Source organism: Platalea leucorodia (genome assembly GCF_965183815.1).
Source record: "Platalea leucorodia genome assembly, chromosome: 1".
NCBI classification, from domain to species: Eukaryota; Metazoa; Chordata; class Aves; order Pelecaniformes; family Threskiornithidae; genus Platalea; species Platalea leucorodia.
In genome coordinates, this window is record NC_138823.1 from 9,036,431 (window position 1) to 9,052,055 (window position 15,625).

At 43.4% G+C, this 15,625-nt stretch overlaps 1 protein-coding gene across 1 annotated transcript in view; it reads right to left on the bottom strand.

Moving 5' to 3' along the window:
• Positions 1–5,379: 5,379 nt before the first annotated feature.
• CCN4 (cellular communication network factor 4) overlaps positions 5,380–15,625 on the bottom strand; it is a gene marked incomplete at both ends in the record, with an annotated part of 33,752 nt that continues 23,506 nt past the window's right edge. The window contains 4 exons of the mRNA XM_082316579.1: positions 5,380–5,679; positions 6,214–6,407; positions 8,213–8,470; positions 10,342–10,621. Coding sequence (XP_082172705.1) covers positions 5,380–5,679; positions 6,214–6,407; positions 8,213–8,470; positions 10,342–10,621 — 1,032 coding nt within the window. The remainder of the gene's footprint in view (positions 5,680–6,213; positions 6,408–8,212; positions 8,471–10,341; positions 10,622–15,625) is intronic.

Consider the following 15,625-nt stretch of genomic DNA (forward strand, 5'->3'; position numbering starts at 1 on the left):
GGGTGCTTTCTCGCCTAATGTCCCAGTAGCCATAAGCAAGCCCAACACAGACCCATCACTGTGCAGGACAGGAGACTACTCAAAAGTGTTTGGGTTCCTACTGAGGCAGGTAACTTCAGGCTGGAAGGCAAACTTGATTTGTGGGAAAACTCTACAAGTATTTTTTTCCAGAATTAAATGGTAGAATCCTTACTGGGGTTAGCTCTGAGGACACGTAAATGCAGGGATGTGGAATAATGATTCTTTAATTTAAATGCTTTTCCCCGTGTCTTTAATAACTTTGAACAATATCTGTCTGTATAGCTGCTGCAAAGAGGTTACTCCTGCAGTCTCTCAAGAGAGCTGATGAAGAAGACATGCTTATGCAGGTTGAGTAACACACTCCACTTTGCTCAAAGACTCTAGACAGGCTATGCCAACTCCAGTAGAGTGCTGGGGAAAAAAACCCAAACCCTAGAGCCAGAAACAGACCAGCAAACAAGGACATGTGAGTTGGGGAACACCTGGTTTTCCCAAGCTGCCAAAATAGTCACACTTAAGGAAATGCTCTCAGAGCATCCTTTTTTACCACATGGCTGGCTCTTTATTTTTATGTGTCCTCCAGTTCAGAGCTTTGTCACACATCACAAATGCACACTTGGACATTGGCCAGGCGAGGAGATTGGAAAAGAAATGTCAGTGGCAAACATATTTCACCTTCTTTTTCTTTCCTAAGCTTCTAAATGAGGTGTCAGTCATAGATTCATTAATCATTTACCACTCATAAGGTTATTTAATATCTTTAAACCATAGCAGCAGCATGCCACCTATAAAACCTCACCATGATGCTGTACGAACAAGTAATACATGTTACAGAGTTGGTGTAACTCAGACTGACACTGCCAAACCAATCTGTTTTTCGCATTAATTTTTCATATATTTCAGCATATGAAGCTTACAGAAATAACTCTGTAGAACCGTTTAAATTGGAAAGTCACCGTTTGAAAAGGTATATGTATGGATATGTGCCTGTGGTTAATGAGAGCACTCTGTCTCCATCAGTTTAATAAACTGCTTGTCTTAAAACTCCTTCAAAAAACTGGGAGAAAAAAAAATCTCAGGCTTTAATTTACAAGATGACACAGTGTTTCTGAGGTCTTCCTGGAGTATTACATATACACAGCACAACCCTAGTGAGCACATCAAAAATAAAGCAACCGCACTACACCCTGTTTCCAGTTGCATGCACGCTGAAATGGTGTTTTAAATACTAGCCAATGCTCAATGTAAAGGCATCTTCATAAGTCATTCTTGCTACTTTTCATCCCACAGTGAGTGGCTATCCTGCTTTCTGAGGCTCCCAAACAAGGCAGCTTGAGCCACCGTACTGACTCTGGTAAAGCCCTACAGAGGGCTAACAGCTATGGTCACTAGAGCTAGCTGGAGCCTGCCATTCATATCGGCATGAGCTGACCCTCAAAATCCCATCCTCCATGCTTGTCCCAGCCTACAAGACCAACAAGATGATCTGCATGAGCGGGGTGTGTGTCAAACTGTCTCAGCTTAGCCTGCATTGCGAAATTGTCACTCCCATCCTTTCTCAAGCCTTTCCCTGGACTGCTGCACCAGAGGGGTCTAGCACCAGCTCAGAGCCTGGTATCTCCTCAATGCTATCATTGTCGGTTGGTAGGGTGATGGTACCACTTTCAGGTCCCAGCAGAGACCTGGGCCCATTGTACGAGGCACTGTACAAACATACAGTGAGCATCAGTTACTGCTGGAGGAGTTTTTACTCTCAACAGAGGCGATGAACAGTAGGGCTTTGTTGTTCTGGCTCTGAAGAACTGAGGAAAAGCGAAGCAAAGGGCAGGATCCATGAAAGCCTTTGAGGATCTAGCTCCTTAATGCAGTTAAACAGTAACCATAAAGGTACTTTTGTACCTTTGATCTGATGATTTGATGATTTGCCCAAGCACCCAAGGAGCCAGGGAACCGAAGCTAAAGGCTAGCCCATTGCCTTAGTCCTAGGGCTAATCTTCTGGTAAACATCCGTTACAACAAAGGATCTCTAATGCACTACAAACTGCAAGTCAGGTTCACTGGCTACAAGTGTTGCTCTTCCCCTTTCAGTGTCACCAGACAGACAAGCAGTTGCGGAAGCAGCAGAGTTAATGAGGCTTGGTTTCCTATAGATTTGTGTCCCATGCCCCCAGAAACTCCTTTACAGCAGTGTAATAACTGCTATTCCACATCCGTGATGCCTTCAGCTCTCCCTCCTCCATTGCTGCTTGTTTCCAACTGGTACATCTGTTCAAAATCCCTTAATGCTGCTGTTGTGGTTGGGCCACGCTGCAGACGTGTTGGCTGCATGGCAGATGTGCATGGGCTTGGTAGGAGAAATTTGGTAGGCCTCTCCCCGTCCTGCTATTTTATTTCATTTTCTATTTCAGGAATTGCAATGTTTCTGAGATCTTTACTCTTCTGCCTACTTTGACATTTCCCACATAAGCGACTGACTGACAGACAAACAAATGGATGGCATGGTTGCATACGCCTTGTTCCCTTAGGAAACCAGGCTAGAAACAGAAACATCTTGGGCGCGCTGGGCGAGATCTGTGGTTTCCAGGCATTCACTTCACTAAAAACCGACACGCTCTGGAGCTGCTGGTCATGCATTAGATTACAATAGCTTCTTTTATCTCGCAATGAAAGCTGTGTGTTTCAGCCATGGCAGCATTTGATTACGGTGGTTACAGCGTTAGCTAATTGCAAAGCAAAACAAGCCTATTAAGTGCCACAGTTCTGGGTATGTCTTTTGATCCTGTTTTCTTGTTTCCTTATGTGTACATGTAAGACAGAGAAAGAATGATTGTACATATAAGCACACATTACATATGCACTCTATTTTATGCACCGCAGACCACACCATGGGAATATATGCAAATATAAACATATATATTCATGGCCATGTTCATATGTTTTTATATATAATATTATATACAATATTATATAAATGCATGCACATAATATTTTCTATATGTGCATATACCCATATATACATATGCATGTATACATACGTATAGATATAGAGAGGTGTGTGTGTGTGGGGGGTGTATACACACATACATAGATGGTACTTTAAGGTGGGCCAGAACTAGAACACAGGATTCCAAGCCATACTTAAGGGATCTTATTGAGAAAGGGATCCTAGGATGGCTTCCCTACCAAATGCCTCAATACAAACCATTTTCCCTTTTAGAAAACCATCATCGACTTCTTGGCTAAGGCCTCTTTTTCTTATGTCCCCATGGCCTTTTTTTCCCAAGTGATGGAGTTTAAAATTTAACATTCTCAGTCTTGCAAGTGCTGAGGTCCCATTTGGATTGAGGAGGATAGTCAGATGTGACCTCTCCTGTCACATCATCCAGGCCAAAGGCAGTCATGAAGCTGAACCCTGCAAAGTGCTGGTGTCCTCAGGTTCCTTACCACCAGAGGAACAAACAGGAGAGACACTTTGCACCTGCACTGGAACATGCAGACAGGGATCACCCTTTTTTTCTGCCACTGGAGATTTCAGGGAAACTTCGAAAAAGAAATAGTAAAAGCTTTGAATTAAGGAATGGCCTAGCTCTATGAAAAATTTATGGGCCAAATCCTTGTATACAAACATAGATGCTATTGAAGTTAACAGCTCTTGAAGATACACAACATTTCTCCTAGATGTTTTTACATAGGGATTGCATTATTTTCAGCCTGCTCACAAGAAACTTTAATTTGCAATAGCCAGAAAGATTTATGTCTCCTGGGAACTAATCTACCTTTCTCTGGGTTATCAAGATGAAGACAGATAACTTGCCAACTGAAACTAAAGTAAAATAAGTGACTGGTTTAAAACAGTTGCATCATCCGAAGTTCAGCCCTGTACTGGTCCAATCTCCAGGCCATGTGTCACTCAGCAGTTCCGCTGTGCCACCAGGGATTTTGGAAGCAGATACTACAGTTCCCCATGCAGAAACACATTTCTGCTCTCCCAAGTTAAGGAACAGTGTATATGCCATGGTGCATGGGTGCTGTACTAACAATTTATTGGAGAAAAAACTGACTCCCTCATCCTTCAGTGATGATAAATGTATTGCCTGGAAAGGTAATGACAGGTTTTTTCTTTGTTAGCTGACATTTGCATGTGAAATCACTTCTGCAGAAAATGTTTACATTGATGTTTACTCTGAGCAGCAGCCCAGTTGTGACTGATGCACCAGAAGCTATGCCAAGGGTTGTCCTTTCCTTTTGCATCTACTCATCCACAGAGCTGATGGGAAGCCTGATACCCGTTTTCTCGTTTAGCACGTCTCCTTTCCTCTATCCCAGCCACGTAAAACAAAGGTATGTGTCACTGGCAAGGTATCAGTGGGAAGCAGGACCTGCGTGCTGGTAACACCATGGGGAGGAGGATGTGGTGGTCCCCAGGCACAGACCACACCATTTCTATGTGAATAAATGGGCACATAAGGTATTGTCCTTCGTCTCTCATCTGACTCTTTACATTTCACCCTTCAGCTCTGCAGAGCTAAGATAGGAACAATACATAATCCATGGACAAGAGGATCTATTCTGAAAATATGAGCTTTGGGGTGGCCATTTTGGATTCAGAGCATTCAGGGTGCTCAAGATCAGAGCTGGCAGAGAAACTGTGAAAATGTCCCTGGCACAAGATACTCCAAGAGATCGAGGTGAGTCCAAGGAGAGCAGAACACAGAGGATCTTTGACCCAGCCTAGTGCAGTGAGACAGGGACTCCTTAAACAGAGATTTCAAGAGAAACCCTTGGTTCTTCCCATGAATTTCACCATGGGGTGGGATCCGACTGACAACGACAGAGGGGGAGTTTCTAGGACTGATCTTAGTGTGACAGAGACCTGAGTCTAGTCCTGAGGGTCTCCAGCATCAAAGACTGAAGTCTAATATTGAAAGTAAAATACATAGACCAATGCTCATTTTCCAGCTTAGACCACATTATTCAAGAAATGACAATAACAATGTCTGAAGCTCATGTCTAAGCTACTGACAGCCATATTTTTGCTGTCATACTAGTGTACTATTCTTTCGCTTGGGCAATTAAACTGCTGGCCTAATAAATGGCAGTGCCAACAGGACTGTCATTTAAGTCCTGGAATCTGTGCATAGAGGAATTTCTGGCTGTCGTTAATGGATGGAGTTATATTAGAGTTGAAAACCCTGCTTGTTCAAGGCCTCTCCAAAACCAGTGTGGCAAAACAAGGAGATTTAACATCCTAACTCAGGAAAAAACAAATTGTACATTGGCAGTGGATGAAAGATTCTCCTTTTATTTTAAAACCTCTGTAAAATCAGAGCAATGGGTCAATTCCAGCATTCAGCCAATTTAATTAGCGATCTCAGAGTAATCATGGTAATGAGCCAAGTCGGCAAAGATGTCATTGGGGTTCTTGCAGTTCAGGTTGCAAAAACAAGCATTGATCCACATGATTTTCCAGGAAAACTCAGTTCCATCTGGGCACTCAAACCTCACTTCAATAGTCTTGGACTTGTAGGGTGTGCAGCACCTGTTGTCTGTGCAGACGCCACAATATTTGGGTCTATATGGACTTTTGCTCACACATCCTGAGATGGTGTAGTTCATTGGTTCATTGGCCCTGTAGACAGCCAAGCACTTCTTTCCAGGCTAAATCAGAGAAGAACAGAAAAAGAAACAGGTTAATATTAATTGCTGACACAGGTAGGACATGCAAACAATCTTCCTGATATTTGAAGGATTTTAAAGCTGTTAGGAAGCATTTTACAGCCCTGATGTACAGGTGTGACAGATTTACATGTTTAGACGTACAAAGCCAGAAGCTGCAAGCAGGATACTTGCAAAATACAGTTCATAGCCACGACAGTAGTGCACCGTTGTTTTTCCACTAACTGAGTCACAGGTCTGTCTGAACCAGCAGTGAGCACAGTGGACTTGGCTTGCCTTTCCTTTCGAGGACCTTTTGGCTGGAATTAAAGCTCTCAGGGAAAGGTTTTCATACCAGTGTGTGGAAGCACAGGAAGCACACATTTTTGACCTCTCTGCAGCACAGTGAGTCCACATGTGCTCTCTAACAGCCTCCAAGATCAGAAGTGCAGCCCTCAGAAGTCTGAACGCTGCCAAAGAAAGGCTGACCTCATGTCCAGGCAAAGCTCAAGGGGCACGTAGAGAAACAGTGCCCACCTTAATGTGCTTGGTTATATCCACCTCACAGGGCCGCATGTTGCACAGGCGGCTTTCCTTCAGGAGCCGGCACTGGTCATTGTCATTGGAAATCCTGGTAGAGATGCCCAGCCCACAGGTCTTTGAGCAGGGACTCCAGGATGAGGTGTGAACGATGCAGTTCTTCTGCCAGGCTTCATCCTCTCCCTCGTACGCTGCAGAGACCAGATTAACCCCACATTATTCAGCTGGGGCAGCTTTCCACATTAAACACCCTCTCCCCAGCTCATTACCCATTCAGGCCACTAACCCAAATAATTAAATCACAGTGAAGTGGCTCAGCATTCCCGCAAACCTCCTCATCCCTCCCCCTTTGCCGCTGACCTACTTGTGTCAGACCCTCCAGTGCTGCGAGCACTTGAGGCCAGGGTTCATTTCTTTATTTCTCTTCGCAGCCTCGCACAAGGGGGTCCTTGTCTGGGACCCCCAGGTGCTGCCACAATACAAACACTTAATTACAGAAGCCTGCGCCAGCCGGTGCAGAAAAAGGATGAGATCTGATCTCACCGTGAAAGTTTATTTCTGAGCCCATTCAATTGATTCTCTGTAGCAGAAAGTAGTTGACAGTCTTTGCTGGATGGCTGAGGGGCTTGGGAAGCAGCCACAGCCTTTCACTGGGAGGAAGAGCAGATTGAATAGCTCTCAGGGAGCTCAGCAGCCACTCGAAGAAAGGCTGGGCTCTGTTGTGAAAGCAGCCGACAACCCCAGTTCAGGTTCCTTCACAGCCTCGGCCAAAGTGCCTGCTGGTCTGCAACTCACAGTACAGCCCACAGGCAAAACTCTGATAGAAACTCTGCTGCATTGAGCTTGCTTGCTATTATATTTATTATTATATTAATTATTATATTAAATGTAATAAATGCTAGTCTCACTTCTATAAGACTTCTACTTATAAGAGAAAAAGTCAGGCAAGGAAAGCTGTGTTATGGCCATTTTGGGACACAGGCCATGAAAACATAAGGCCAATTTCAGTAGTAGATGTTTTCAATTTGGACCTACCTCACAGTTCAAAGCTACCAGGGACAGAAGTGAGGGCTAAACTTTGATGCTTTTAACCTACAAAATGGAGACCGAGGCTTTGTTTTGTGCAACAAAACATACAGACCAAGGAGTGGGGAAAAAACCCTTACCATCAAGGAACCAAAATCCCGGTTTGCAACAAGCATCCTATGTCTCCTTGAGCTCTTCTTTTGTGAGACAGTCCTTTAAAATGGGGCTAATGTGGCCAACGTCACTACATTGCATCACAGGGTGTTATGAGGATAAATTTAAGACATATGGCAAGGTGAGCCCATCTCTAAGCATATGGGACCATGTTTGGGGCAAATGGTACCATCTCTGTGCAGCAAGATATATGATCCCCAGTATGAATATGAGTGTGAGGAAAGAAGATACCTTATGTGATACATCAAATAGGTAGTTCAAGAATGTCCTCAGTCCAGAATTGCTAAAAAGCTATACTAACACAAAGACAATTTAGCCCAGTGAAACTTCCACCACAATTAACTGTTTTCAAGGTGTTATGTAAGTTTGGGACTACTAAGATACAGGGGCTTTAAAATCATACTACTAAAGCAATATAACCCAGGCAGTAAGCCTCAGTCTCAAATTAAACTGAGCCCATCCTGTTTCCCAGAGGGCCCAGACTGGAAAAAAAAAAAAAAAAAAAAGGTGAAGTAGAAAGGACTTATGACATCTTCAAAGTGCCAGCAGATGTGTGCTTCAAAGGGGGCTTTGTCACACAAGCGTGTTTGATGAATCTCATATTGCTGTTAGGGAGTTTAAGCACACCACTGGTGTTTGCATGTCTTGTCCTTCACCACATGCTGTATAGGAGTCTCTGTGCCTCATTCACACAAAGACTAGATGTTTGGCAGTACAAGCTGCTGCTTTGGTTGAAGAGACTCTTGACTTCAATTCCCCGGTGATGAAGGAGAGGTCCACCTCACTCCCGCCATACCTGCAGAGGAGATGTGGCGTGGAGACGTCTTCCTGATTTTCTTGGAGTCATCACAAATCCACTGCTCGCAGCACTTCCCTGCCATCTTAATCAGCTTTGGGTTTGGGCACCAGACAAGGGGAGGGCGTGAGTTTGTGCACATGGGAATACAGCCCACAGCCCCGTTAATGCACGTGCAGTTGTATTTGCAGTTGGGCTGAAATGTGTCCCCATTGTTATACCTGACTCCATTGAGGACACATCCTACACCGACAATCTCTGAAAGGAAAGAAAAAGAGAGAAAGACACACAGAGTACCGTGAAAATAATGCTGGCAACGAACAGTGCTGATGTGTTTCTTTACCAAGCTGCTCCCTGGGCTAACGGAGCCAATGTGGACACATGGCTATGCTGCGGGGCGATGTATTCAATGTGATGCTGAGCCAAATGTGGTCATGCTGTCTAGGAAACTGTTTTCGTTCTGAATCGTGGCAAAAAAATAAATCTTTTAATGCTTCATGAAAAAAAGAAGTTAGAAAATAAAACAAGTTTTATCCAAAAATGCTCACTTAAAAAATCATTTCATGGCATGCTGGTAAAACTTATTTGCAATAGAAGCAATCAAAGTAATTAAAACAGATATTGAATGAAATTTGAGGTTTTCAGGGACATATGAGAGGACTACATGGATTTGCAAATATGACACAGCTCTTCACAACACCTGTACCCATCTGAAGCAAAAGGAGGACAGCCAAGGTAGCAAAGGAGCACCTAAAATGGCACTGGATTCCTATATTTAGGCAACTAGATCCCACTCAGTTTATCACAGAACAGTTTTCTTGGAAAATGAAGTAACATATTATAAAGCCATGAAAATTAGTATTTAATATATAGTTTTAAATAAGATCACAAAAAATCAAGCTTTTTGATTGCCTGTGAACAGGAATCACATTGATTCAGGAAATAAGACACAAGTTGTATAAAGTAGCAACTTTTTTGTTTCAAAGTTATGGACAGTTACTTGGAACCAGTACCAGAAATCTTCTAATGAAAAATTCAAACTTCAATTTCTTGTTTGGTCACACGGAGGCAGTGCACACACACTGATCATGTTGCTCAAGTTTTAAGTCTGGTTGGAAATGGAGCTGCAATGTGGCTGCTTCCGGGCCAATAGAAATTGAAATGCTGGGTTAAAATTCTGCAAAGGCTTCCGATTTTTAGAATGGGCTGAATGAAAACATCAAACACAAATCCCTTCTTCTGCACAAAAATTAGATTTGTTGGAATTTGAAGCACAGATCCAGATCTCCAGTTTGTGCTCAGCTCCAAATTTGAGAATGCTTCAGCCTTTGTATTGAAGAGACATCATTCAGTGCTGGAGTTGAAGATGAGGATTCACTTAAGTTTCTAGGTGTGCACATGGATTAAGTTTAAGAAAATGCTGTATTTCCTGGTGTTTTGCTACCAGCATGTCCCTCCTGGACTGTGTTAACTCAGCCTCCTGCAGGTCTCATAAACCAAGAGGTTCATCATGAGAACATCTCCAAACATACACAAGGGGCTCGTGAATGCCTTCATGGAGAACCACACTGAATCTGCATTTAAGCCAGGTGATTTGGGAGTACTTTGCAGTTCCTGGCCCCACGTGCACAACGCCTACTTCCCCACCTGGGCATGCACTCAGCACCCTGCTGTCCCTGCTTCAGTGAGGAGAAAAGCCAGCAACAAAAGGAGAGCTGTAGTGACTCCCAGCAAGCTCCTGCCTGACGTCCGGGTGACCAGATCCTGAGACACGTCTCAGCATGCCAGTCCAGATACAGCCTGAATTTCCCACAGCTTCACCCCATTCACTTTCCCAGTGCCAGTTCCTAGCTCTTTCAGGATCTTTATTTTCCACAAATTATATTGTTTCTGTAGTCCGGTACGCACTCGCTTCTCTAGACCTAGCTTTTGGCATCCAGCTGCAAAGCAAATTCCTCACAGCAGTTACTCCCCAGCACAGAAGTCCCACTCTTGCCTTCAATTACCCTGCGGTCAGGGCAATAGCTGGTAAAATAAATAAATAGCTGGTAAATAAATCTCAGCCATTGCTCAGACCGAGGGGAGCTGCCAATGTATATCTAAGTCAAAAATATATGTACATCACTTACGTGCACATACTCCTATTTCGTACCTAGGTCTGTCTCCACTGTAGTCACAGTACAAGCCCCTGTGGAAATCACAGGTGTCGGCCTCAGTGCAATTTTCTCCACGCTGCTTGGCACACATCTTGCAGCAGTCGCAGCCGTCTGTGACCAGGCTGACGCCTACCGAGCACCGAGGCGGGGACGTCGGGCACTCGCATGGCCACTTACAGTACTGAGTCCGTGTGTAGGCTTCTGTCGCGGCAGGGACGGTGGGGGTCATGGTGGTGGAGGTCTGGGCAATGGCCTACAAACAAAGAAACACAGCCTGGAGAGCGTTCCAGAGAAAAGGGGGCTGCGAACCCTGTGGTGATTAGTCCTCAATAAAAATTTCCTTAGGTCTGAAGAGACTGCAAGGAAACCAAAGAATTAATGTCAAAGAGCCATGGAAAGGGAGCGGTCACTGCTCTCTTGTAAACCCCTTCAGATATCAGCTGAGGGCAAATGCTCTGCAGCTTGGACTAGCACCCAAACTGCACAGCCCCAGTCTGCTGGTACTCAGCCTTTTCCAGACCTCTCCTCTCTAAACAGAGGTCTCTCTCCATGTAGGAACACAGGCACATGTGTCAAGACCCCTCTGATACATGAGAAGATGTGACGTCTGCAGTCTGTGTCACCCTATGGTGCTCAGCAGTGGCAGAGGATTGTGCCACCCCATAGCTGTTGTGCCTGTTCATGAGACATGGCTCTAGGGCCTCTGGGCTACTCAAGGGCTTCCTCAGGCAGCAGCAGCTGACCTTCAGGTCACCAAGCAAGATAAAGGTCATCATGTTGCAGTATGAAAGCATGCGGCATGTGGCCCTGTTTGGCCTCGTCTTCCTCAGGTTTATCCACATCTGTGTGGGTCTTGCAACCAAAACATGGGATCCCATAAAACCACAAGGGGACTGGAAGCAGGCCTGTGAGCCCACCCCCCTCACAGACACCCCGTCAGGAACCTCTGTGTTGTGAGGATGATCTGAAACCCACAGGCCATCTGAAACTCCATCACGGACCTCCTGAGGGTATCCTGGCCATTTTGTCTCTTCTTGCAATACCACTAATACTGCAACTGCTGCCTTACAATATCCCAGCCTTTTGACTTGAATAGAGATGAGATTAGAGACAGGAAAAGATAACCTCTGAACCCAAAATCTGCTTAACTGTCTGTGAATGTCTTGATGCACAAGTTCACCCACCTCTGACAAATGTTTTGCTTCTCTCCACCCCTATAACACAACACACATGCAGTTCAGCTCCCTGACAGAGTCCCAATCCTAAGCAATGAAGCTACACTATGGCTATAACATTTTTAAAAATTTAAAACTGATAACAATAGAAAAAATTAAAAATAAAGAAGGCATGCATTTCCTCTAAGCACTCTGACAAACACCCTTATCCATCCTTTGCAGTGTCCAGATTACCACATTCAGCAGAAATGCTCTCTGTGAATCCTAAACTAGTCATGAGGCTCTTAGGTCTGTCTGTGATGGGCTCTTCCAGGCCTCACGCTGTAGTTCTCATGATGTTGCCGTGGCCCATACAGTCAAACAACTGCGATATTTCTGCAGTGATTTTCCACTTACGCCTTCTGGCACATGCTTTTGTCCTACATGGAGTCACTCTGGGACCTATAAGTTGGATGAGTGTAAATGAAGCTTCATAACGTTAGTGTTTCTCCCATTAGTCGTGCACAAATATTTGCCAGAATGGTGAGCAAGGAAGAAAAACTTTTATGGGGAGGATACCGCCAAGTTTCCATTTCCTGATCTCCATTTCCTTGGCAAATAGGAAAAAACAAAACTACAAATTAATTAAAAACCTGATAATCAGATAAAAACATCTGATCAAGGTAAATCAAGGTAGAAAAGGGATTTCATGTAACGCAGTGATGCTACTTCAGTAGACACATTCAGGTCATTATTACTAAGATAATGGAGTGCTGGGGTACCTTAGCTCATAGAAAAACCCACAGAGTGCAGAGGTTCATTGCCTTCTGTACTCTCCAGTCCCTCCAGAGCAAACTCTGGATGACATTTAACACGCCAGCCATGCTTGTGGTGCAGGAAGGGTGCAAACCAGCCCAGTGACAAAGCAAAGATGTCCCTTTTCTACCAGGATCACTGCACAGAAAACCTGCACTGCACACAGGGGTAAAGCAGGGCACAGTAGCTCAGGTGCAGAAACAAATGGAGTTATTTATAGGCTATCAACAGCAGCCAGAAGATGACCCTGCTTGGCATATGTGGTCCAGAAGCCCTTTCTGGTGACAAGATGTGAGGGCTGCAAAGAATAAGTGTGTAACCCTACAAAGTCGAGACAAGGAAAGTCAAGGTCTAGAAATTACTAAGGCAATCTCATCCATTCCTGGCTACTTTGTACTGTACTATATATTCCCCAGTGTTTTGTCCTCTTTACAGTTTCAGATGTCTCAAACAAAAGGCTTTCCACCACCTCTCCATAAAGAAAATACCCCGACCCAAGGCCTTGTGGGGAAAAGCCTCCCCAAGAACTGCGAACCCACAGCTAATGAACTATCCATCAGGATACCTCTGCAAAGCCCTTTTAGTGTCTTCTACAGCTTCCTTGCTAGCAGACTCAAATTTTATTAAAGTACATTTCTAAACCTGCTACTGCTGTATCTGAAGGTGTATTAAAGTATCTTAGTAGTTAGTTACCCTGTATGGAGAACACCAAACTGTTAACACATTGCTAATCACTGCCAAATAGGCAATGTGTTTGCTCTGGGCATAATTCCCAATTCCATTAAGGCCCCTTTACAAACAGTTGGCCTTAAAGTTGGCTTAAAATCACATTTAAACTCATGTTTAAACTAAAACATACCAATATAATTTACTCCCACTTTAAGGCGCCTTGATGCTGCCAAAGTTGTTAAAAGAGAAACATTCAGATCAATGAAAAGCCCTGGCCTCTTAATAGTAGTATTTTTCATTCCACTCACAATAATTTGAGTAGGTGCAATAATCTGTCACTTGAGAAGAGAGGCCTCTTCAAGTGCAATAAACCTATTTACTTTGTTGCTGATCATTAAAAAAGTGCTTAATAATCAAATCTAGATACACAGACAAAAGTCACACAGCTATTTAGAGAGCCCATTGCCATGGCCCAACCCTGTAAGTAAATCCCTTCACAGTCCCTTGTTTCTATTGTCAACATGAGCAAGCAAACAGCTTCTACCCTGTGTAGATATGAAAGTGTCTGTGAATCAACACACGTAGCAAAGAGGAACCCTGCTAGTCCTACGGTTTTAGTTAATATGTAAAGGACTGAGGCTGAATTCTTGTAAAGGACTGGGTAGCTAGGAGCCATTCTGTGGCTTGTGATAGGCAGGAATTTAGAGTAAATTATTTAACAGCCCTTCCTCTAGGCCTGAAGGCTGAGCTGGCCATGGAAGCTTTTCAAGTGTCCTTATAGTGACAAGCTGTTGTAGTTCTTGGACATGCCAGCTGAAATGTCCAGTGGTATGGCTGAGTAAGTCATAGGAAGAACACTTAATGTGGGTTACATAAGCATCTTCAAATAATCAGTGTGAACAGGCATCAAAATACTGTGACTCCCATATTTTACAAATAGGGAAGGCATGGAGAGATGGAAGCAGCTCGATGTCCTAGGCTCCATCGCCACCCAACCAAAACCCAACCTTTGGCAACTGGTGTCCACTGGACACTAGAACAAGTGCAGGACCTGTACAGCTTCCAGGCCCTCCTCCTTTCCCCTCCCAAGTCCCTCAGAGCTTTGCTATGACAGAAACAATTCTGTAGCTATATAAAATTCTTGGCTTTTCCTTTTCCATGGTCAGCTGTCATCACTGGAATATCTAAATCCCTTTGGAAGAGTCATTCAGCCCTACTACTTCAATGTCTCAGAACATTTTGGGATATAGACACTTTCTTATTAATAGGTATGATGGTTAGGACATCATGAATAATGCTTTATAAATACCACAATAAAAACAATTCTTCCCACAAGAGCTATCAACAGGAAATCACACTGTAATAGCCTTCATCAACGGCCATCCTTAACTAGAAACAAACACACAAACAAACAAACAAACAAAAACCCCTCATGTAAGTTAAAGTTTCAGGAATCATGTCATTAGGGTCAATATAATGTAGAGGAGGACAATGGTTTTGTAAGAAAGCCAAAATGAGAGTGAAGAGAAACTTAACACCAAAAACCACAGTGGCGGGGATTTGACAAGTTTATTTTAAAATGCCAGAAAGATAAAAGAAAGTGCCTGCTAGGAAATTAATTTTTCCAGGTACTGGTAATTAACTTGTTTTGTATAATTATGCTTCAGTCTTGAGGCCTGCAGATTTGTTATCTTGGATGCTAATGAAAAAAATATTCCATCACAAGTTATTCGTGAGCTCTAATTTTGCTGCTTTTGGAGGTACAAGCCTGTTCTCATTAAAACAAGATGAAGCTCTTCTCACTCTGCTATGGCTGATAACTCTCTATTAAAGTTGCTCCTGATTTATGTTTGGCAAGCTCCAAAATGACTTTCTTTTTGCATCTGCAGAGAATAGTATTTCGCTAGCAACAATTTCAAGCTAATTTCTGTGCTCACATTCAAAAGGAGAGGAGAAAATAAAAAATGACTCACTGCCTGCCATGGCCACAAACTCAATATATTTAAAAGCCATCAGTTTTACTATCCAAGTCTTAAAGATACAAAATGGATAGCAGCATTTTAGCAACATGTTCTACCTACTGGCAAAGTATATTTTCAATTTGTTGGAAAATATTCTAATTGCAAGTTTGTTTTAGTTTTGGAAACTGGCAAGACCAAGCTACGGCGTAGAAATTAGTGTATACAGTCCAAATTTCAAGCCAGCCAGATATATAGCAGCACTTTTACATAATGCATGAGGAAACCTCCAGCTTTGCCTTTAAGTGGCAAAGCCCTAGATGCATTGCAATATATTCCTTTACTTCCATTTTTTACAGGTGTTTAAAAACATATTCATGTGTGTTTATTTCACTGTTCCAGTGCTGCAAGATCTTACTCTTAAAGCCTTTTTCTTTCCAGTATTTTTCTCATCATGATGAGCTGGGTAAAGGTAGGGAGAAGCTATCCATGTTCTTCCCCTCCAGTTTATTGATGCAAAGAAGTCCAGAAAGGATGGTAACTTCTAAATTCAATTCCTCTGGCTATTGGCAGAGCTGGGGAAATGGTTGTGAGAAGTTGGCAGATAGAGGTGTGCCCAAACCATAGTACCTTATCACCTCCTGCTGCATTCTCCTTGGT